This window comes from Pagrus major, chromosome 11 (assembly GCF_040436345.1).
Source record: "Pagrus major chromosome 11, Pma_NU_1.0".
NCBI classification, from domain to species: Eukaryota; Metazoa; Chordata; class Actinopteri; order Spariformes; family Sparidae; genus Pagrus; species Pagrus major.
The window spans coordinates 8,464,057-8,489,216 of NC_133225.1; the positions used below are offsets into that span (position 1 = coordinate 8,464,057).

Consider the following 25,160-nt stretch of genomic DNA (forward strand, 5'->3'; position numbering starts at 1 on the left):
TATCTGTCTGTCTACCTACGTACCTGCCTGCCTGCCCGAACGCTCCACTTTTGCTGAGCATGACCAGAGTCTTCCACAAGGCAAGGTGTATATATTGCTAACGCTATTAGCGGGCTAGTGGCACAAAAATGTCAGAGAAAGAGCAGCCAAAATCTTTTCTGTACAAACATTCTAGCTTGGCAGCGGTGAGTACTAATAACAGCCATGTAAATTGTTTGCATTATTATAATATCAAGTGATTTCTTACATGTGAGTGAGACATGATATGTATGGATATGGTGAGCGATGGCAATGATGTGCTGCACTCACAGTACACAGCCCCTGAGCCTGCTCTTAAGCAACCACCTAACTGAGCTGCTAACCGAGTAGCACAAAGCACTCAACCTCTGAGCTAAAGAACAGATCTGCAGCTGCAGCAACAGCCCCTTTCAACGGCTAACATTATTGCAAAGCACACGGCCCCTAAGTCAAGCTACAGTTTGTTAGTAGAAAAGCCCGTACCTACGGCAGTAATGTACTGTTGGGTAGCCTTTCCGGACTGAGGTATGTTTATGACAGCTATTTTGCTTTTGTTTACATGATTGTGGCATTCATCATTTGACAGAGTTATTATTTATTAGACGAAAAAAGCTACGACAGCTCATTGAATGTAGCAAACATATTAAAGGAACAAATATTAAAGAGCATTAGATTTTTTCATAGATCAGAGAATCATTTTGCTGCTCCACTGTGGTATCGGGAAGAGATGGTTTTCGACGCTATAAATAGGTAATGACAATGATAGATATATTTTTAATTTCGCACAGTTTCTTTCATCCTGACAAAATCCCTGATGTAGTCGATGCTTTCACACTCTTACTCCATCAGTGCAGCTCAGAATAATATAAGGTGACTTTGTGATGATAATTGGAAATAAAAGGCATCGACTACTTTTCTTCTCCTCCCCACTTTGGCAGCAGAAAGAGTTCTGACAATACTTTTAACTATTTTATGTGCATCACATATTCATCATAGATTACTCATCATCAGACAAAAGAACAAAATTGTTCACTCTTTACCAAAGACATATATAATAATTCCCACATTTGTTCAAAGCTTTAGCCTTACTTTTAATACAATTATTTGTCAGGTTTCTACAGCTTCTTAGTCTGTTCAATTATGTGATTAGATTGTATAAATTTTACCTCGTCCAATATCACTTTTTCCTTTTGCTTTAACCAAATTGTCTCATGTGCTTCACTGCTTCATCTCTTTTCCAATTAAGTACTTCATTCATGTTTCTGATTCTGCTGCTTGCATCTTTCACATGAACGTGCTCATAGCTGGATCACTGAACTTGTGTTTGTGCTACATCTGTCACTGCAGGTGTGTGGATCTTGTTTGGGGCACTAACATAAAGATTTAGCTTAAGTCAAATCTTTGATAAACAATACCATCTTCTTTACATACCATTTGGCTTCAGATGCAAACGTAGAGAGATGTAAACAAGGCGATGCTGAAATTTTCTAAGTGGGTTTGCATTTGACACATAGCACCATAGGGTGTGTTAATGTGACCAAATAAGGTCACATTAGTAAAATCTACATATTAATTGGCTCTAACATGTAAATGTCAAGCATGATTATCACAGAATAGATCAGTACATAGAAACAGGAGAGAAGAGAGATGAGGGAGAGACATTAAAGCCAAATGAGGTTGCATTAATGGAACACTACAGTATTTAACTTTCTGCAGAAAGTTTGTTGTTTCTGCAGAAAGTTTCTCTCTTCTCACCCTCCTCTACAGTGGCCACTTAAATGCAAAGGCTGGCTCGAGAGCCAGTGTTTGGTTTGTCCATTTCCGGTGATTATGAAAACATCACTATGAATACTTAATCCATTTCTGCCAACATTATCATTCAATTTCTGTCCCTAAATCCCCCTAAAACCTACACACTGGACCTTTAATTGTGTCAGTCACAAGTTTCATATCCGCAGTGTGGCTCACTTAATCATCTGCGCTTCTCAGTGAAATTACTGCAGGGATTGAGTGGATAAAATTACATGGCAGCAGGCTCAGGCATCTTATGAAATCTGTGCTACTGCCCGCCCAGACAGGCCTGGGCACTAGTAATGAATAAAATCATGAAATGTGAAAACAAATCCTGAGGCTTCTAAGCTATAATTTACTCTTTCTAACACAGTCTCTTTGGGATCTGTTTGACTGTGTTCTTGGTGTTATGTGAGGTGGTAGTTTCTGTGTTAAAGCTAATGGCTCTGAGCAAGAACAAATGTGGGCCTTGGGTCCTAATCCCCACTGCTAACAGAAGAGCTGTCTCCAAATATTGAATATATTTAGCTTTTTACTTGCAACATCTCTGCCCCTAAAGGCTCTCTGTTTCTCCCTCTCTTCTGTGTTGAGTGAGTGAATGGTAATAATTACTCTGGCCATGTGTGAGCTGTTTGCTTTTGCAGTGCAGTATCTGTACTTCTCTTTTTCGAGCAGGATGATAGTACTATAGTGGCTGAGAGAAATGCCTTCAGTGTTATGATTCTTAAAGGTCAAGTTGATTATTCTGAAACTAGAAACTGCAAGCTATGCCAATGTATCTGGTGTTAAGGTGGCGGAGAGTGAGGCATTTTTAAATGTATGCATACACCACAAATTCCCTTTAAGCAGACTGTAAGGTTTTCTCTTTAATCTCACAAACAATCCGCAGTATCATCTGTATTCAGTGTATTCTGTAATCCCCATTAGGTAGAAGCAGGCAGAATGCAGCTGACGATGCCTTCTTCACTGAGTTTCTTGTCTTATATACTCACTGTGCAAACGTTTACATGGCTGATTAACTAAAACATAATCAAGTCTAGTGGCGGAAACGTGCAATTATGTTATAGTGGATCTCATTTCAGCCAATCAGCCTCTGATTTCTAGAGACGCCCTCTGAGGGTCACGCTGTAATATACTGCATCCTTCAAATGAGGCAGCTACTGACAGGGGACAATATGCCAGTGGTTCCCAAACATGTTTTAATGATGGTACCTCTTCATAGTGATTTTCATGGCACTCTCCGATGCCACTTAGAAGAAGGAAGAGTGAATAAAAATTAAATGAGCTAATAGGTCTCTTGATCATACTTGATCAAGAGATGTCGTTTGATCATACTTTTATTATGCATTTGACAGTGTTTCCCTGCAGATGAGGCATTTGAGTGCGGGCCAGCTAGCTTCCTCACTCAGTGGAAAGTTGTGAGCCAACATAGCTTTTGCTGTGAGACATTTACACTGACAGATATTTAAAATGCATGCTCTGACAGTCACTTTTTCTGACCGCTGTGCAGCTGAAAACCTGTGCCAAATGAGCATATTGTTGGTTACTATGACAACTGATCTTTTGTCACCAGTCTTATTTTACTGCTTACTTTATGTGGTAAAACATTATTATTAATTTACAATAAAATGTTTGGAATTAATCTTGGGGTGCTCTTGGACACCCCATAGTTCAGCAGCTCCCACTTTGTGAATCACTGCACAATAGATCGAATCACTGAACAGTCACTTCTGGGTAGACAGCTGGCTGTTGATTTTCATTGTGGTGATATGTCAAATCGGCAAACTTCCTTATTTTTGTTGTCACTTTCAGCCCTATCTGTAAGGTTTAAAGATAGTTAAACACGGTCGTCCAACATATCTGACGTTTCTCTTGTGCTTATTTTATGTACTGTGTTGCTTTGCTTGAGTCTTTGTTGAACCAAATCTACCCAACAGTGACATCTCGCCGCCAGTTGGACAAACTGCTATTTTTGGGTAAACTCAAGCTGTCATTTTCTTAGTCTGTTGCCCAACAAGAACATTAGGTCTCCAACTTAATGTTAGTGAAAGTGTTATACGTTATTATAGAAAAACATCAAACACGTATTTTAGATTAATGGGATGCATATATATGATAAAATAAAACTGAATTGTATGTAAGTTATGTTCTATAGTCTTTAGTTGAAAACTCATAGTGTATATTCCAATCATCATTTGACATCGGTTATTAGTTTCTTCTCTATGATTAAATGTGTAGGTGTAGCTGAATCAGCATATATCCACTGTCACTGTGCCCTTTGCATGAATATGTTTTAGCATGTGAGTTTCCAGAGGTCATAGGAGAAGAGAGAAGTTGTAAAGTAATGATCAGTCCTGTGGTCTCGCAGGACTGCAAGTCCTACAGTGAAAAATAGACTTTTTCAGTTTTGAGGATACTGCAGCAAGGCTGCTTGGCTTTAATGTAAAGGGCATGCTTTGGCACTAGTGTTTGGCTCTTTGTTACTCCAAGTCTTGGCCAGAGGGGAAGCTGTAAGGGCTCAGGCAGGCAAGCAGCAGGCACTGTGGTTAAGGTTTTGGTCCCTTGAGTTCTGACTTATCTCTGTCCCAGTTGAGAAGAGGGAGAAAGGCCACCAGTCTCATTCCTGTGGGCCATAAGCTCTTTTTCCCTTTGTATTATTTCCAAGAGAAGAAGACTCAAGTCTCATCAATAGTCAATTGGAAAAAATACACTGCATACTTGTATGGTATTTTTCAGTAGGGAGAAGCACATGAGGCCCAGGGACACCACAGAGCGAGGGCACAAACACCCAACCTTTGTAAGATTCAATGGAAGAGAAGAAGAATGGCAAGGAGAGAGGAGACACAGAGACAAAAGAGGAGAGCCAAAATCCTCATGCAGGTCTAACAGTGACACACACTCACACACATACACATACACATTCTCCTAATGAAAAAAGAATGAAAGATGACAGATTTCTAACGTGATTGTCATCTATGTCCTCAACAGCAGCAGGAGTAAGAGTAATGGTGGTGAGGACAGAGACAGTCAGAGTAGACACAAAAACAAAAAGGCCAAAAGGAACAGGAAGGACAAGGGGACCAGCAAGGTGTCCTCTGCTGAGCAGGAGAGGAAATTAAAATGTGACTAACTTTCAGTCTGACAGTCTATTTAATGAGAAGAACTGCCCTGTGGCATCTTACTGTACTTGAAATGTGAATTTAATTAATATTTTACTAGAGACAGATAATTTGATGTATATATTGCATACAAAATGTTTATGTTGCATAAGCTTTTAGTGTTGTTGAGGCTTTTAAGTATGAGTTTTCTCACAGCTCTCTTTTTCAAATGACTTTATTGATCATTTAACCAAATGTACCATCAGATATACTACACAGGCCGAAGCGTGACAGACAGAACCACAGCAGACGGTCCCCAGACCGTCCACTGATACACAGAAACCAAGTCAGTTTTTTTCTTAAAAGTAAGAAAATTAGTAAGGCCTCCACAATGTCACCTAATTAAATATTTTTTAACATGTTATGAACACACTGATCCTTTTTTTTTCATATATTTTTATTGCCAGTGGTTTGATAATTTAGCCATAGCTTTTGAAATAAAAAGAAAACAAAACCTCAACACAGACTACTACTTGGCAACGTGTCCTCAGGTCAACGGATGAAGATGACAACCACTGTCAGTACAAACAGAATGAAGCCTATATTTGAAGGCCATACCACAAACGAACAAAAGAAACGTATTACAAGTGCTTGGATCAGTACTTTTTTAGACACCCAACATTTACAGTAAAGAAATGTGAGTCCAACTTAACGCATACCCTAATATATAACTACTGGAATTGGCAACGTGTTGTGTCTCCTCTCGATCCACCCACCCCACTCACTGGGTGCTGTGCCGGAGAATGACCATGTCCTCTAAACCAATGAAGCCCACCATTCTAGTTAGAAGTGGCTCAGTCCTGCGTCCTCCCAGTTCAGCATTCTTAGAGGGGCAAGTCAACCCTCTGGTAACACTCCAGTCTCATGTTTGTCCTTCTCCAAACTCCTGGCAAAGTCTCAGCTGTCCATCAGAAGTGAGATATCCATAACAGCTACAGCACTATACTAAGCTTCTCCCACACAGCAAGCTTAGGGTGGTCAGCCAGTCTAAAGCTCTGCCTTCCACATTCCTTGGTCAGTGCTGCTGAAGCAGCGCTGGATGGCTTGGAGCACTGCTACAGCAGGCTGCCCGGCCAGGAGACGATGGTCAGGGTGATTCTGCCTCGGAGCTCCTTCAGAAGGCGCACCAAGGCTGTGTGGGTCATCCCCCATGTGCTCTTCCCGTTCACCTCGAGCAAGATGTCCCCACACCTGCACAGAACGAGAAGGCAATCAAAAAAACGTTCGATCGATATCAATAAAACATTTTGTTCACGGGCAGTATTAAGTGATGTGCTGAATACCTTATCCTGCCATCGTTGTAGGCCGGCGTCCCCTCCACGATGGAGCGGATAAAAAAGGATTGATTGCAGTTGACCTCCTCCTGACCTCCCACGATACTGAAGCCCAGGCTGCCCGAAGTGCTCCGCCGCAGGACAATGTCTTTGCAGCAGTAGAGATGCCTACATGAGCCAAGAGAGAGATTAAAAACACTAATCTCTCAACTGCATCTTTTAATTATATATACTGTATATCCATTCTTAGCTGGATTGCTGAAACCAGCCACGTGCTGAAGACAAAGGCTCTTTGAAAGACGATGTGATTTATTTCTCCCAGGAGATGTGAAAGAATAAAAATAGTTGGACCTCTATATCAGTCTCATAAAGATAGCCCAGGGCTGAGTGAAAATGATATTAAAATCTTTTTGGATGCACCACTGGTGTAGACATTTCCATGGTGACTCAGAACTGCTTTCTGACTCCTAATCAATTCACTGTTTGTGGAGAAACGAATTTTTATTTCACTTTTAAGTAGCAGCGGCAGCAGTTGTTTATTGCTGTCAGCGCACCGTTGTCTCCCTGGCAGTGCATTGTAGTAAGATAAATTCACATGTTACGCTCTGAGGAAAAGTTTTCCATTCTCACAAGTTCAGCTGATATAATAGCGGTGAATATTAAAGCTGAAAAGTTAGTTTGAAAGTATAATGAGCTCTTTCTCTCCAGCTGGCTCTGTCAAAATTGCAGTTGGCACCAGCTGGCAGAGGTCACAAGGCCCAGTGTGGTGGGGGATGTGAATTATACTGGAGTGGAGAAAGTATAAAAATGTATATATAGTGAAAACCGAGACATCAACGGGTGCTCACCTGGGTAGCTGCAGCCATGACACCCACAGTGGGGAGTAGTCGTCATTGGGCAGTGGGCTCTTGGTGCTGTCTGTGGGTGAGGGTGTGAGACAGGGCGGCAACGCGCACTCCTGCATGCTTTCCTCCGGGGGACGCATCTCCAAGACCTTTAGCACGACGGGAGAGGAGGTGTTCTTCAAGTTGGCAACAGCTTCGCCTCGTGTCACCCCCGTCAAGTCCACCCCGTTCACGTTTAGCAAGATGTCACCTGCAGGGAAGGAAGTGGACAGCACAGCTCATCCTCTGCCCACGGTTGTTGCCCTGTTGAACGCTTTTCAAAAGACCTCGCAGAACAGGGACTTATCATCTGCCTGTTTAATATTCAGCAACCTTCCCGCTACAACACAAAAGCAGGAAACCAAGTGCCACCTGTGCTCTAAAAGGCTTCCTAGTGATGAAAGTGGTACAAAGAAAAACAGACGGCACGGTCTAGCTTGCTAGTAAGCTCTGCGTGGATATGCAAATGCACAAGAATGGTCTATTCCAATACACAAACATGTCTCATAACTGCACAAACATAGACAGCTGCTGCTGCTATGTCCCATATGAGTACAGTAATGTGCATCTTGAGCCATGCACAGGACAAACACACTCAATTTACTTGGGTTTTTATGAACTTTCTATGCTCCATCGCGGCATTTCTCCAATTCCTCTCACAAACAGATCCTCAGGCAGGAAGGAATGAACATAATGACAGACTTAATATGTTCATGTTGTAAGATACTGGAATCAGCACTTGCAAAAAACTCTCCCTCCCCTGACTTCAACTGCATTTTAGGCTACAACCTGCTGCTGTTACATCCAGCTATTTGTGTGCAGCTCCATGTTTTGCTCTATTTCAGAGCTGACTGACTTCATATAACGAAATAATTACGTACTCCACAAATTCTTCTCTGGAACACAAAAAGTCCTTAGTGCTGCTATGCTAATGTTTGTTTGTGTTTTTGTCTAAGTGTGTCAAAGCCAATTTGCGGAGCGCTGAACCACAGCAGAGCTTTTCTGCTGGATGAATGAACTTCATAATGAAACATGAGTCTTAAGTGTTCATCAATCACTCAGTCTGTTATATACAAAGTATTCATCATCAAAGCCAAATCCATGACAGTCTACGTGACACAATGTGAGCTCCAGCAGGCGACAACCTCGCCAAACAAACACTCCATCCACTAAATGAAAAATTATTTGCACAGAAGCACTGAACATGACATTCCTTGTAATAAAACTTGGGAGTAATAGTCTGATAATTATAAGATTGAGCATGCAGGTGTGTAATGAAATGAGACATCAAAGAGTTCATTAGTATTTCATTATTACCTTTGCGAATGGAGCCCTCCTGTCCCACCACTCCGTCAGAGTCCACGTTTGTGACATAAATGGGGAGGTCCCACCCTCGGCTGGACATGCCGCCCGCCACCGTCATACCCAGGGAGTCGTATGGCTCCTTCGTCAGAGTGACCGTCTTCTCGTAGCATGCAGGCTTCTGACAAGAGTCCTTCACAGGCGATAAAAGACAGAGAGAAAGAAGTTTCAGTGGAGTGTAGATTAATAATGGAAAAGCAACAGGGCTGTTTTTAGCCCCAACACCATGTTCTAATTTATGTTTATGGGAAAAACATGCAGGATATTCATAATTGAAGTTGTCACTGGGTGTCTTTGTGTATCCACATTCTTATAAACACAATAACTCAAAAAACGAACATGATATGAACTTAATTGTTGCACCAAGGGCACCTTCTATAGACTACATAATCTAATTGGGTTTTGAAGCTGCACATTTGCATATTAATAAGGACTGTTGTCTCTGGGAGCAGCGATAGACTCTTAATGATGGGAGAGTTCATATGAATACCATCCATGTTGTGCTATGGGAACAAGAGCCAAGTGACATAGACATAGTTGCTAATTAATGAATGACCTCATTAGCATAACTGGTCATGTATAATATATGGCGGTTATTAATATAGGACATCAAGCAGCTCGAACGCCTCTTCATTTCGCGTGCATGCTGGACACAGAGAGACTGATTTATTCATAGACGTCGTGATGCGCAATTTGGTTTTTGGTGAGCTGTGAGGCTGTGTGTGGGATGAAGTGCGTGAGGTTTTATTTATGGCGAGTGTGTCTGTGTGTCAGATGGGGGAGAGCGAGGGAGAGTGGAGTAGTAATGAATAACACATGGACACATTGAGGTTGATGGGATGGAGCCTGTGCTGCTTCACTAATGTGCTGCATTCACACATTTCTGCTGCGCTCACAGGAGGAGATCACTCGTGGTCACATGTCTGACCCCGGGGCACGGCACTGACTATGGCTGTGTGAGCACACTCACTCCCTACATACACAACACACTGTAGGTTGAGTAAATTGTTTACTGTACACTGCTGTGTGATGTACTGCGTTTGTAAACATACATGCATAATACACCTTCATGAAGAAGAATGAGTGTACAGAGAAGACAGCTTGTCCCTGAGCTGCCCGGCTAACTGAGCTAACTAGCTATGGTCAGCTGCAGCTAGCAGCAGTCCCCACCATTTGTTTTGAGTGTAAATTTGAAAGGTGGCCAGTTGTTACATATTGCACCTTTAACACATTATATCTTTCTAGTGTATACTGTATAAAACTAGAGTGTGAAGGACAAGTTGTGTTTTTTTCTGGGCTTATTTGTTGCCTGTGCACAGTGACTTTAGTTATTTAGTCAGACTTAGAGGTGCTGGTAGGATTTCTTGCCTTCAGACAGAGAGAGAGAAGGACACAGTTTTCCCTGGCCCCTAGTCTCTATGCTGAGCTAAACTAATTGGCTGCTGCCTGTACCGTCGATATTTACTTTACAGTAGAGTTATCAATCTACTAATCTAACTTTCTGCAAGAAAGTGAATAATTAATATTCCCAAAGTGTCGACCTATTTTTTTAAAAGGTTATTTAGCCCAAATCATGTGTGGTTTAAAAGGTGGTACGATGCATTTTTTAAGGAAAATAATCTACAGAGGCCTGCTTCGCTGACTGCTTTCAAACCCAATTTGAAATCCTACATTTTCCGCTTCAAACTGTGACACTAAAAAAAAATTACTCTGTTAATCAAAAAATAAGTACAAACTGTCAAATGGATCATTGTTAGAATAATAGATATCACAAGGTTCATTAAGGATCTGGGAGAACTCTTTTAGGGAAGGATGGGGGAAGATATCCTGAGGGGTGAGCTGCTGTTTTTTGTAAAGTGCAAAAAAAAGGCTGATGTGGATGCAGCAGCACTTCTCTGAGTGGTGAAGAGAGCCTGATGTACTTCTGAAATGACATGCTCAGCTTTGATGGGAGAATAATACCTCCACGGATCATTTGCACCTGAAAGGGAATATTTATCATGGGAAGGGGAGACGGGGGAACAAAGATCCTCTCCGTGTATTGGTACTGTTCTTGTCTCGTGTGTGTGTGTGTGTGTGTGTGTGCTGCTCACCAGGAGTGTTTGCTCTATATCCACAGGGGAATATGGTGGGGGGCCGTCCATGCCCCACGGGGCTTCTTGTAAGATGTCTGGGGTCGGTAGGCAGATCTGACGGGACACTATGAAGTGGACACCCTCCTCGCTTGCCTGGAGAACATTCAGAGTAAACACGTAGTTCAGACACGAGTTGCAAATGATACTAAGGCAACAGGCATTTGTAACGAGAGATTGACTCGACTGATATTACTTTCATGCTGGTTAGATTTAAGCTATAGCCAACAGCAAGCTAGCTTAGCTTAGCGGGAGAACAGCAAGCCTGGATTCATTAAATGGTGTCAAAATCTGCCCACCAGCATGTCTAATTATCATTTTATATCTTGTTTGTTTAATCCCTGCAAAATTTATGGAAAAAACAACAATAAGATATCATGCAGCCAGCGAAGACTCTGTAAGTCGGTAAAAAAAAGTTGGGCACATAATCACCTGCAAAAAGGTGAATTGTTTGTACGCTGTGGGTTTTGTGCAGATTAAAAACACAAGATTTAACATGGTAATTAGTGAGCTTTAGATGAGCTGGTAGGTAGATTTTGTTACCTTACCCTAGATAGAGCCTGGCTAGCTGTTTCCAGTCTTTAGGCTAAGGTAAGCTAACCTGCTGCTGGCTAGAGCCCTATGTTCAGTTGATAGATAGCACTCTTTAAGAAGAAAGTAGTAGGAAAACCAGTTAGTCATCGTTTAAAATTCACTGCCACCCAGTAATAATCCATTTAAGTCTCCTCTCTGTGACTCAAACTTCTACTGCTGAATGCGAGTCCAGCTACACTCATTCACACATTTACATGTAAGTGGGTCCAAGGGACACGCAGACTGTCTGGCTGCTTCCCTCTCCCTCCACTCTGTCATTCCTCTGAGAGTTCAAGTGGTCTCTGCAGCACAGAGCTGACTCCTGAATTACCCAGTCCAGCCCATTATTGCCTTAATTGGACTAATTTAATTTCTTCCCTGCCAGTTCTTGATCTCTGACAGAAAGTGCCTGCTCTGAGAGGCCATGTTGTGCTCCACAGAGACCCAGAAGAGCCAGTCAGACTGTGCAGACAGGAACTCCGGGCCCGGAGACCCTGCAGAGTCAGCCGCAAACACACTGCAATTAACCATGATTAACCACAAACACACCACCATTGACTGGCATCAACCAGGAACCAGAGACAGCCGCATGGCTCGGTCCATCAGGGACTAACCACAATTAAATACTATTAACTGCAGTGAGTGCAGACACAACAGCACAGCACAACACAATTAGCCTGAATTACCACAATTATCTTTAATACCTCGGGGACTTGGAGTCAGAACAGAACACTGTTGTTTATGGTGTGTAACAACATGTGGACTCATTTTACCGTCACAACTATGCTAAACCCGCCGTCTTAGTTAAATCAATACTTTAATAGAAAGACCTGCTGACTGACCTGGATAAGCAGAGCTGCGTGTTCCGGTGCTCCATAACGTAGATCGTGCCCGTTGATGGCCAGCACGCGGTCACCAACACACAGCTGTCCATCGCGTGCTGCCAGGCCGCCCTCCAGCAGGTGAAAGATGAAGACTCCATGCTCCTCTGGCCGCCTCACTAGCTTAATGCCCAGCTGTTCCTCTGGAGTGGTTTTATTCAGGACAACATGGATGCTGTCATCCCTCAGGGGATGGTGGGGTAGGCCGTGAGACGGGTGGCCCCCTGCGATGTCGTGGCCGTGCCCATGGGCGTGTGGGTGGCTGTGCGAATGTGAGCGGTAGCGATGGCGCTGTTCTCTGAGCACGGTTAGTCGGAGGAGTTGGCAGGGCTGTTTCAGGGTCGCCACGGCGTAGCAGTGGGGTACGTTGCTGATGTCAATGCCGTTTACCTGAAGGGGCAGAGATGCAGTTTAAAGATAGGACTTCTGCATCATGGTCATGGTCATACGAAGGACACTCAAGCAAGAAGTCAAGAAACTCAAGTCCAGTCTCCTCTGTATAGCACTTAGATATACAACTTTGTTTGCTTTTAACTGATTTGTGAAACTAATTCCGACTGTGATACCTTCAGGATCATGTCTCCAGGCAGCAAGCGTCCATCCCGAGCAATGACGCCCTCTCTGTAGATATCCTGGATGAGGATGCGAACCAGGGGGGTCTCATTGCCGCCGACAATGCTGATGGCCAGCGGTTCTGAGGGATCCGCCCGTGTGATCTTAATACTGGTAAGTTCACCATCAGGGATCAGGTGATGCAGCTGAGGAAGAGCCAGCACTAAGGGAGAAGGTACAGAAGAGAAAAGGGCTGAGCTTAGCTCTGAATTTTATTGTACAACAAGAAAAATTGACAAAAAGCCAAAAAAAACAGAATAGGAAGTGGGAGGAAGAGAGACGCATGGAGGGAGAAAGAGTGGAGGACCGTGGTGGAGAGGTTCAGCAGTGGAACCAGCTGTCTCTACTCCCTCAGGTTACTAAAACAAACTTGTACAAGCCAAGAGGGAAAATTGACTTGGCTGATCATCCTGCTCGATGTTTGTATCATTAGTCACTTACATCTGTAGAAAGTATGCTTGGGAAAACCCTCGATTTCTAATTTCCACAAGGTTATTACATGGGCGGGGATGCAAGTACAGTTATACGTGCACGTTGATGTTAACTCAAAACGAAAGAAGTGAACGAAATCTGCCCAAGCTTTGCCCAAGAAATTTTTAATATGCATTTGTAGCACATTCTCAACCTGTTTTTACCTCTCAGACTCAACCAGTATACAGGATTCTGCCATAGCAATATGTTCTTCTCAATAGTAATGCATTCATCCTCATTCAACATTTATGAAAGATGTGTACTTGCTAGTTTTATTTCATTCACTCCCCCTCATGCCCAGTTGTGAATTACACTCCACAGCAGAATGACACATCCTGAACCGGACCTTGTGGAGGTGGGTGTGGATCTTCTGTGACTATTTTGGCCAACAGCCCTCGGCCAATAAATAACAGAGAAGATGTACTCCTCGCCGTATTTCTTTTTCTTGCTTTATGAGAAATGTCTCTCTCCTTATACCTCAATGGGCCGTCTCCCTCTGTGTCTCTGGCTCCGTAGCCTCAGTCGTTCGTTCTACTCGCGCTGCACTTTCTCCGTTCCAAAGTCAATATTTTGTCGTTATCGCAGCAGATTGCTTCCAGGGTGGAGACCACATTAACGCAGGGACCTGCGGCTATTATGTAACCCTTCCTCCTCTCCATCACGCTCTTTCAGCCTCTGTCTTTGTTCATCTCGTCATTTCTCTCTTTTTGTCATCCATCCATGTGGACATTCCTCTGCCTTTATTTATTATCTCTGTTGTATTTTCTGTATCCTCTCCTCCCTCCATTTGTTCTGTATGGATCTATCTCTACTTCAGGCTTCCATCCTCTCCTTCTATCTTTGTCTCTCCAGCGGCAGGCAATGAATATTTAATCTATTCTCTCAGCCTCCTTGGTGATGGCCTCAGAGAATAATCTAGTCCCTGATCATTCGTCATCCTTCTTTCTTACGCAATACCACATCCATTCTCCTCTTCCCATCACGCCGCAGTTCTGCTTCAACATAATGCTCTCTTATGGTTAACTGTATTTCCTCCACTTAAATAGCGCAAATGTTGGGCAGTGGATTTTACATTAAATACCTCTGGAACGCATTTTCTTTATGACATAACGTGCTGTGTCACTGCCATGTCAAGAACACTGCTCTCTCTGGAGACTACTCCATCAAGTTGGTGCAAACCTGTTGACCCTGGCTGTGTTGGGAGGGAGAAGGAGAGGAGGAGGGGATGCACGAGGAGATGAAGAGGGAGAGGAGGTGGAGAAGGGAGGGAGGACGTCTCCCCTGACCTCCCCTATTCCACCCCTGTCCAAAGTGCCTCAGGCTACCGCTCTTCCCTCCTGATCTGTCTCTAGTGATGCACCGGCGGACTTATGCAATCTGCAGCTGAATTATTAAAGAAACATATGCTACTGTTACACTGTGGGCTCTCAGCCGTGTCACCCTCCTCGTACAGCTGAGGGAACAACGCAGATACACACATTTGGAAGCACGCCCTCTCTCTGGAACCCTCTTCAGGGAATCACAAAGTGCAAATGCAGCAGTGACATAATACAATCAAGACACAACACAGAAAGCACAAAACAAGCACAAAAATATCCACGTCACAGGAGCCAAGCCAAGACACGCAAGACCTGATCCATACCTTCCTGTGGCACATTGGAATTCCTGGCGTTGTCTCTCTCCTCGGACGTCTCATTGCTCACCGCGTTGCCACTCTTGGTCCTCCTAAGGACACTGAATGCCCGGTTCAACCTCCTGAAGGAACGGCTCCTCACTGAAGAACGGTCAAAGTTTCTGACTGCAGAGGAGACAGGGGGAGAAAGAGAGGCACTTTATAGATTAGCTCACCCTCAACATGCCCGGACATGTCTGAATCTGCCTCCTCACAGCCAATCAAATGCCTTCTCCTGTCTTGTAGTGAATGTTTGAGATCTGTGTTGGTGTGTTGCCATAGGTAATAGCGAGAAGACGAAATACCTGTGATCCAGGAGGTCCAGTTTGAACAATAAACTATAATATTCAAGGATTACCAGATGCCAAAACAGTGCACAGTGATTTATGATAGTCAGCTACAACTGTGGTAAGTTTGCAGTAATCAGTCCCCCCTTCATCTTGATTATAGTGAGATAGAGTAGAATTATGTGCTTTTTATTGACCAGTGAAGGGTATTGCTGAATGAAATTTAATTGTATTAAAGGTTTTCTTTAGAGTTTTTGATCTCTAGTAGCGTTTTAGTGTGTAATAGTGCACAGGGGTTATGTGCATGTGCGATGGGTTTCCAGATGTGACTCCAATATTGAAATTCAGGGTATCTTGTCAATAACAAGCACCAATACCTCAACATTTGGAACTCATTCTATGAAAGTTAAATGAGTCAGCAACTTAATACATTTTGCTGTAAATGCTGAAAACACTTAATTTCATAATGAAAAAGAAACTGCATCTAAGGCGGATTGGTCATGTCAGCGTCTCACGTAGCAAGACCTCCACAGCGCCATGTCACTGCTGGCGGAAAGTTAAGTCATGGCTGATGCCTGATGTGCCTTATAAGGTCAGTATCTGTAATACCGTTGCAGTGTACTGGAGACACTGGATGTAAACATAACTCTGTTTAGGAGAAAACACAGTGCACCATCAAGGCAAAACTTGAGCCAGGCAGCCTTTTTTTGAGCCCTGTGTACTGGGACACCTGCTGTGTTGCTGCAGTGGTCTCACTGAGAGGAATAGAGAGACTGTGTTTTTGCCTCTAGTCCTTTTTCTTCTGAGGTGTATTTGTTGAGCTACTTCCAACACGCTCAAACATTGTGTCTTTTATTTGCGGATGGATGAAAGCTTTCAACTTGTGACTCTTTAATTAATAAACTCAATCTGTGCTGAGTATAGTAACAGGGTTGCATAACTGCAGCAGTGATGTAACACACCCTGGACTTGACGACATCCAAAACGGACCCTCCCAGAGAGACCGTTGTCTAGTACTTTGCTTTTCTTGGAAGTAGAAGGAGACAGACACGTTGGTTGGAGGCTGCAGTGGAGAGGCAGCAGCCCCAGCCTGGCTGCACAGAGCACGGGGCAGCAAGCCTCTGCAGCGCCCCTCCCTCCCTCCCTCCCTCTGCGGGCTCGGGGAGATGCGAGGGCTCCTGACAGCCACATTATTCTTTAAAAGCACCAGCCGCTTCTGGAGCTGACAGCTTGTTCAGCAGTAGTGGCGCTCGTGGTGGTGGTGGGCGCTCAGCCGGCCAGGCTGAAAGTGCTGGTGCAGCGTCATTTGGTGTCCCCACTGCATGTGTGGGGGTGGGGGGTGGGGGGCAGAGAGGAACACTCGTGACTGCTTCCTGGTTTCACAGGTGGGAGAAATGGAGTGAGAGGGGTGTTCATGTCACTGGGTATTAACACAAACTTTCATCAGCTATATTTAACCCAGCTCTCCTTCTATTTCTCCTTGACTGCATAATGTAACTGCCCTCTCACTCTCAAAGAGAGATTTTATGGATTGCTGAAAAAAAACAAGCCAGTGGTGCTAATTGGCTAATAGGATTTCTATCAGAGACCGTTAGGGAGAACAAAGACTGTATTCGAGGTTGAACGAGCGCCCTGGTTATAAGTCCGAAGGTGTAAATGTATGTTTGAACATAGGTCGCTGGCATCCGGTTTTGACTGGGAGACTATGTAACTGTGGAACTGGAAGGCTCTCTACTCTGTATTGATTTTCAATCTGTCATTCTGGCAAACACTCCCTCCAGCTCCCCGTCTCTGGTCGGGTAACATCAGGGTAACGTCATGCAGGACTGAACATGACCACACATGAACACAAACATCCGTTCGCCCACTCACACTCACTCTTCTTGGAGCTGCTGCGGGCGGCCAGGCTGGTTGTGCTGCCTGACTGACTGTTGGGGTCCTCCATGCTGGGGTCGAAGGCGGGGTTGACCAGACCGGGCTCGTCCGACAGAAGGGCCACGGCGGCTGAGGTGGGGCCGTCATTGGGCAGCGTGGCGATGGTGAGTTCTGACGTGCTGTCGGTGCATTCTCCCTCCTGTGAGCGCCGCTTCCTGTCCGCTGAGAGCCCATAGTGAGAGGCTCCTTTACACCTGCACACAGGGGTATAAAGGTCAATCTCAAACTCACATTACACAGTCAGCATGGTGCGATTAATACTGGACATGTTGATGAAATGATGACTGATGATTTCACAAAGGTTGTTCAGATTCTGTTATTCTCTCTTATTATCACAGTAAAGTGAAAGTCAACAAATTCATGTTAACGTCTGACGGAAAGGTCACATTCTCAAGACTAATGCGAGCAGATTTCAGCATCTCCGCCAGCCTGAGGCTTTCTGCACACTGACCTCTATGGGACTGCCTCACACAAAGACTTCTTATCTGACCTCGGCACTCAAACAGCACTTCTATGAGATACCACACAGCCTGTGCAATAAGCCACAACAAAATGAATATATTTCCTGGTGCTCTCACTTAAAATTATGCGGCACCTCTCGGAGAATGTACCAGAAATGTCATATTTACTCTCACAATGAAGAAAAAAATCTTGTTGCCTGCACACCGTCAGTGACGGTATCTGTAATCACATGTGGGATGGGTTTTCTCTGTGGGTGTGAGTTTTGGCATCCCTGACAGATGATTGAGTACAAATGTAAGAAGACACCCGTAAGAGAGCAGAGAGGGCGGGTAACTGACACAACATTTGAATATAAAACAGAGATCGTCTCCATGTTGTTTTTATAAAAAACAAAGCTAATTCTCAAGTTCCAGATGTCTCTTCCCTGTCAACAACCACGACACATTCACAGTCTCTCTCTCTCACACACACAGAGAGATACACACATGTACACACTTCTGCACTTATTATGCTGCATGCCATAAAAGGCTTTTCACACTGACATTATTAAATTGGGAATGTTTGTGTGTGAATTAAAGATATCCCTACAGAGTTGGGTGTTGTATTGTTGGAGAATTTTCCTCCATCTGTAAGCCATAAAGGCTCTAATCTGACGCTTCATCAGAGGCAGGAATAACACTGGCTTGTCTCTCCGGCTGTCTCTGCGGAGCCATCAGCACAAACATTAACTGGGTTTTAATGAGCTGGATCAAACCCAGGCTCCACTTCAACAGTAGCTCAGAAAACGAGGAGCGGCATCGTTCTCCTGTGCGGGTACTGCTGGATCTAACATGCGGGATGTTAAGCCATGAATGAAAGGTTAAGGAAAAGCAAATGGTGGCCATGATTGCAGAGACACAGTAGAAACAAGATTACATGCTGGTGAGCCATTTGAGCCCAGAGAGGCCACTGCCCCCCTCGGGGCACCACATCAGTAGAAGCAGCATTTTGTCTCAATAACACAGCTGTCAGAGTGGGTCGTGCACTCTGTCCATATTTCACAGGGAAAATCATTTCAACCTGAAGTGGGTTCTATATCTTACTTGTATCCATGGGACTCACTGTTAGATACAGCATTACACAGAGCTGAAGTACCTATTGATCTCACTCTGAGCTCTGACATAACACTACAGTACAGTGCATGTGTCTCTGCATGTGTGCATATCGATATACCTGTGTGTGGGTAGTGCCACTGGCAGTTATCCCTGTTCATTCAGTTAGTAAATTGAATGCTATCAAGCATGTCCGCACAGCAACATAGCACTTAACTGAGTGAAGTGGTTGAACAGAGCAATATTTCAATCAGCGGCAGAGGAGAAGGCAGTGCTGCACTCTTGAGGGGGCAGAAGCTTTCCTCGTGTCACTCACGATCAATTAGAAGAATTAAAGTTGTGTGCAGCTCGAAACACCACTGGTACTCGCATAACTGTCTTCAGGACAGGAAAGGTAGCTCCTCAAACAAATACCTTTGTGCCTGAGTACAGAAAGGCAAATGTGTACATGTAGCGCTCAGCGATTTGATGAATTGCCGAGAAATTTGCTACAGATATTAAAGTTCCCTGTAGGCTACATTTTAACTTTGCTGTTCCTTTGCCGTTTCATTTAACACCATCTAAATTTTCATTTGTTCACTTCTTTGGTTTGTGACCAAATACCCACTACTTTGTGTTTAGTTAATTATAAACGCTAGTATGCTAATGTGCTAAACAAAAGTGGTGAACATGGTAAACATACACCCTGAAAATCATTAGCATTGTTAACATGCTGACGTTAGCACTGAGCTCAAACCACCATTGTGCCGAGGTGCAGCCGCACAAACTCGCTAGCCTGGCTGTAGACTCTGTCCTGAGAAAATTTCACCACACTCCGACTTACACATAAACAAACTAACTGAAAAACATTACAGATTCCAGCTTTAATTGTCCTTACTGTTACACAAATTAGAGCTGCTGTGACCATTCCTGTGCAACATTGTCCTCATTAAGTTTAATTCCTCCCAGCTGCTGTTAATATCTTCATCTATATATAGATTCACTGCCTTCCAAAGTCTTGTGTAGCAGCACTGACTTCAGACGCTTGACTGAACAATTGCTTCCTTTTGATTTACACACATGCACACACACACACACACAAACACACACACACTTTTGATAGGCTCGTATAGGACGTCTGGTCCAAGCTGACTGTATGGAATTGAAGTCGTAGACAACATTCCCCTGTTTCAGCGCGGCTAGTGGAAAATGGGAAACCACAGTCAGTCAGTGGAGATGGCCGAATACCTTTGAATACAGGTTCATTCAGTTACATAAATCTTACAGACCACCCAAATCTTTGCAAAATGTCTGTCCAAGTAGTAATGAATGCACGCTACACATAAACTTTGAGAACGGGAGATCTTAAGGGGTTCATTTCTAGTGCATGCATATATAGTCTGTGATTCTCAGACACAGAGGATACAAACCAAAGAAAAATATATTTAGAGCTGTCACCAGGAACAACAGATACAAGTTGTAGTGTCTGATGAGTCCCAGAAACATAGAAGCCATTATTACAGAGAGTCTGAGACAGCAGCCTTTGTTTAGAGTGCTATTGGTTTATTACAGGCTTTGTCTCCCGTTAATTAAAATCTCCTTCCTCCAGGGCATAAGTTGCCTTAAAAGCGTAGCCATATCTCAGCTGCCTAGACTTTGAATGTCTGACTTTTAATGTTAAGGCCGCCGTCTGTGCTGTCTGAGGTTAAAGGCAGGGACGCATGACAGAAACTCCTTGTAACTCTCACCGGGGTGGTCCCGGAGTTTCAGAGCCGAGCTAAGCGGGCCAATTAAGTGTGAGGTGCTGTGCATCGAGGGAGGTATGCCTGCAAAGATCTCTTCACTTTTCATCCTTATTTTTCTCTCTTCTTTTCTTCCTCATGTAAACAAACATCCTTTATGTATGAAAATGATGAGTGCTCACGCAGAGCTACCCTTTTTCTCATCATTTTTCAGGGGGATGATCACTGAGCTTAGAGGATGCTCATTAGCGCTGCAGTATCCGTGTCTCGGTCAGCACAGCCTCAGTTATCACATCATCTCTCTAAACCCCGGGATCTCTGGTGAGATAAGGAGCGAAGACACCAAAACATTCTCAGCACTCTCACCCTCCCGTCCTCCCTTATCCTCCTCCACCTCCTACTCCCTTTTTTTTCTCCTTCCGCCCTCTCCGTTATCAATTACCCATGATGCTTTCGGTGGCACTGTGGTCGTGCTGAAGCGCCCTGGCTGTGACACAAACAGCCCCGTTCTTGTGATGTGAAATAAACACCAGCTCACAACTCATCAAAGCCTGTGAGATTCTCCAATCCTCTTTAGGGGTGAGTGGATTATCCTTCCTAACCCAAATACTCTCTCCGCTCCCTGACTGCCACGGACAATCGTGTTGGGCCACACGGCGCATGCAGCGCAAATTACCTCCGCTGAGGTGACAATTCCAGGTCAGACAGTCAGATACACAAACTGGGATGTGTCTCAGTGCATATGTTGACATGCTGCCGACACCTAATCATGCAGCTGACTTATTAGTTTATTCATAAACTCGTCCTGCGTGTGTTGAGCTGCCCTGCGTTTGACCCACAAGTTTGACAAACTTTGCTAAGTTGAGCTCTATCTCTTCTTCTTGCCTCCATATTAGTCTGAAAACAGCAACAGGCAGTTGTTCCTGACGACTTCTGACTCTGACACTGCACCCAACTTTGTGACGCTCTTGAAAATTCACCTGACATGTAAGAACCCAAGAGAAAAGGAAAGAATCTCCTGTCGCTCTGTGAGCCCGGAGGTAGCCCGCGGGTTTTTCTCACCGAGGAATGTGAGGAATACAGCAAGTGTGTAAATGTGAAATATATGGGGGAATGTGAGAGAAGCTTAAGAGTGACAGCATGTGTGTGTTGGGTTTATTTTTGGAGCGCTAATGAATACGGGAATGCACATAAGCTGTTTGCACAATATTTAGCGACTGCTTAGTCCTACTGATTAGTTTAGAGCACAAAACATCACTGAGCTGCACCGCTAACTGAGCTAACAAGCTAACAGTAGCTACAGTCATGGATGTATAACAGAATACAGTTAGCAGCAGTTAGCAGTTACTCTGGTGATATTCTGCCCCTATATGTGTTGGGAGTATTAATTCAAGGTGACTAATTCTTACGTAGGCACCTTTAATAAAGGCAAACATTGCTTAGAAACCATCTTTAAAATCCAGAAATGTTTCATGGATTTTTATGTAATAAGGATTTCTGCTTTGCTCAACATCTATTGCAGCTGATTCAGGGATGAGACTCTTGAGAGCAAACTCTGTCCAAAACAGCTGCTGGCTAAGACTCATCAAGGAGTACCTCGCCTCAGACCAGACTGAGCAGGAAAAACATGCAAAGCTCTGGGAAGCACCTGTAACACACACGCGCACAAAGTAGCCAAACAAGAATGTGAAGGGGTGCTGGTCATTAATAGAATTTATGTTGCTAAAGGCTTGACTTGAACATTTTTCCTTGATTAAGAATAGGATATCAATTACTTGTTTATCAAACATCAGGCCAGGCACCAAACACATAAAGTAAAGTTTGATTGGGGGGTGGATAGACAGAATGATAGATAGATACATAGAGGGAGGGAGAGAGGAGAGAGAGACGTAAAGACAGACAGAGTAATCCAGTTAATGATGAACTAGAGGAGTGTTAATCAGAGGATGCGCTGGTGTGTTGATTGGATCCGCCTGTTGTGAGGGGTAATCCCATCTGCTGCGCGAGGAGGGGGTGAGATCGCAGCTAGAGGGGACGGATGCCACTGTGGGAGGAAATTTTCAGCTAAGCTCGTGCCCAAAGACGGATCTGCTAAATCGAAGTGGGAGGCGAGGTTTTAGCTGGGTGCGACTTCTTGCACCCTTTGAAGACGACTGCAGACAAAAACCAAGAGTGAATGTGTACAGCGGCCCACACAGCACATAAATCCCGTCTTTGTGTTTCAACTTTCCTTTGTGCGTCTTCCTGCACGCCGAGCGGTGGCTCAGCAGGTTTGGCATGCTGGATTCATCCGTTGTGCAGAGCCCTGCCCGAGTCAGCCTGTTAGAAATGGCCCAAACTCTTTAGTCATGCCTTTTCAGCCGATCAATACGTGCGATCATCAGTCGAGTCCTGACCTCATGATCGGGCTGGGAGGACGTTTATGCAGCATTCATTGTGTCAGTATCTGGTTTCAACCAAGAGGTCGATCTCACTCTTTGTCAGCAGAGCAGAAGAAGAAGAGCACAGTAAGGACTGCCACAGATTTATTCTCTGCGCTCTGGCTGAGTTGGATAATACACCTCACGTATGTCCACCTCAACAGTGACTGACATATTGTATACATTTCTGTGCACACAACTCTTACTGTAACTCCCTCCACACTACAGTACATGATCATAGAGAATCCCCACCATGCTGTTGTCCCACATTGCTCTTGGTACCTTTTGGCCTATATTTCTCAGTCTGTGCCACAACAGCTTTTGGCAGTGCCCTGTTTTCTCTACCTCCACGTGCCATGGTACAACTGGCTGAAACAGGGCCAGCAGCGATCAGCCCGACCCGGAGCCCTGGCACTCAGTGGGGCACCGTTCACGTGAGAGATTAACTCTCCACTGCTCTCCTCTCTGACAGTCACACTCTGCCGGCTCAGGTCGCTCATATGGAACCCCTCCTACAGATTAGCCGGCCGCAGACAAGAGACCAGAGCAAATAACGCATGTTTAACACGTCAAGCCTCAAAGATCCTAAACACCGATCAGACTGTGAGGCAGAGGTTAACTGACACCTATTTTCACAATACACACATCTTCAGTGACATGGCTAGGAAAGTAGGGCGCTCGTTGTAAATGATTCAGCACAGATTTGAAAGTGCACTGCACTGCGGAAACCAAAATAGTGTACATTTAGGTTTAGTAAACTTAATCCCAAGCTTTAAAGGAGCAGTATGTAGTTTTGGGAAAGACATTTTAATCAGAAGAGAAAGATCTTCATTGACTGATTTCTTTTTATTTTTTATGCCTAATCAAACTTAATAAACAAACTCTTGGTTTCCATGACGAAGGACAACACAATTTCATTCTGTTTTACTTTGTTTATATGTGGCGGACCCTGCCACCTTTCTAGCTTTGTACAGTGTTCTGGAGACCTTATTTTCCTCTGAGAACAGCTTGTTTATTCAGTTACGGAAAAATAAATATTTCTGAGTTGTATTATTACCTCATTAATATTGTAAGTATTACAGTTTTGCATTTGAATTTTGTCTCCAAACTACACAGTGCCCCTTTAAACCCTCTCTGACACTAATACCTGTTCACCTTGGTGCTGCTGTGCTGTATTTTTGCATGAACAGAGGCACATCTGACAGGAAGGCCTCTGTTAGAATAAACAAGTTGACCTGCTACTCACTTTGTTCATGAATAAATGAATACATACATAATTCATCTCTTCTTTTGTGACTGTGCATGCACACATGAAGTGTGCGCAGTTCAATTATACATGGTCAAATATGTGTTTTGGTGTGCAGATTTTCACGCATATTTGTTTTGTGTAATATGAGATTTATCCATTTGTCTGTTTGTTTTTACAACTTTGGTGTGTCCTCTACATGTGTCCTCTCCTCTCATGTTTTTTTTGTGTATGCAGAGCACACGGCTCAACACTGTTGTAGCTTGTAGACTTTGTCCACCCATGCATATAAATGCTCTCGTGATGGATTCACTGAACGTGCTTCATGTTGTAAACCTCACGCAGAGAAATAATTAAGATGACTTAATGTTATCTCTTTTTAGAGAGCTGTGCAAGTTCATATGATTTCTATCTCTCAGCCACTCTCCCCCTGGCCTTCTTTGTATTTTTGGCCTATACACAGACAGGGAGAGCGTTCTCACTACAGATCAGGGATTAATATTTAATCCAAACAAACGTCTAATTAGCAAAGCCTGACGCACACTCCAAGGCGAAGAGGGCACGGCGTGGTGCGCTTGCCTTTGACTCGAGATGGACCCGGCATAAACAAAAACCACTCGCATTGCTCAGAACTAGTGAATGTGTGGCGGCCGGGCAGCTAATCCTGTTAGAAAGCGTCCATGCTGAAGATGTCCGGAACACTGGGAAGTGCGCGCGGCTCCTGGTGATCAAACACCTCCGAGATGAGGGCTGAAAGGACGGAAGCTAAGCTAATCATAGTGTTTAAGACATCTCAGCACAGGCCCAGAAATGAACATAGATTAATCATTAATGCTCTACAGCACTGCACTGTGATTATCAGGGGAGGCCATGTGGGCTGGGGGAGGGAACAGGCAAGGTCTAATGTGTGTGTGTGTGTGTGTGCGTTTGTGTATGTGCGTGTGTGTGTGAGAGAGAGAGGAAGAAAAGAATCACATCTAGGTGCTCCCCTGTGTGTGTCAGTGCTGCTTTTTTATTGGCTGCTGCTGACAGAGTCAAACGGCAGTAACCACATTAAGCATTTCATCACAGAGAAACATTTACTCTCCGCCTGCATTGTTTGCCTCATCCACAGCCCCAATATAACCCGTATACAAGCCTGTGCGCGCATGTTTATGCGTGAGTAAGACT

The 25,160-nt window shown here is 44.1% G+C and overlaps 1 protein-coding gene across 1 annotated transcript in view; it reads right to left on the reverse strand.

Moving 5' to 3' along the window:
* Positions 1-5,198: 5,198 nt before the first annotated feature.
* The window catches only part of lnx1 (ligand of numb-protein X 1), a 28,451-nt gene continuing 8,489 nt past the window's right edge, over positions 5,199-25,160 (reverse strand). Inside the window, exons 2-10 of the mRNA XM_073476849.1 lie at positions 16,994-17,244; positions 14,799-14,954; positions 12,640-12,848; positions 12,035-12,463; positions 10,581-10,715; positions 8,443-8,620; positions 7,090-7,336; positions 6,251-6,409; positions 5,199-6,158 (exon numbers count right to left, since the gene is read on the reverse strand). Of these exons, the coding sequence (XP_073332950.1) occupies positions 6,023-6,158; positions 6,251-6,409; positions 7,090-7,336; positions 8,443-8,620; positions 10,581-10,715; positions 12,035-12,463; positions 12,640-12,848; positions 14,799-14,954; positions 16,994-17,244 (1,900 nt within the window). The 3' untranslated portion in view covers positions 5,199-6,022. The remainder of the gene's footprint in view (positions 6,159-6,250; positions 6,410-7,089; positions 7,337-8,442; positions 8,621-10,580; positions 10,716-12,034; positions 12,464-12,639; positions 12,849-14,798; positions 14,955-16,993; positions 17,245-25,160) is intronic.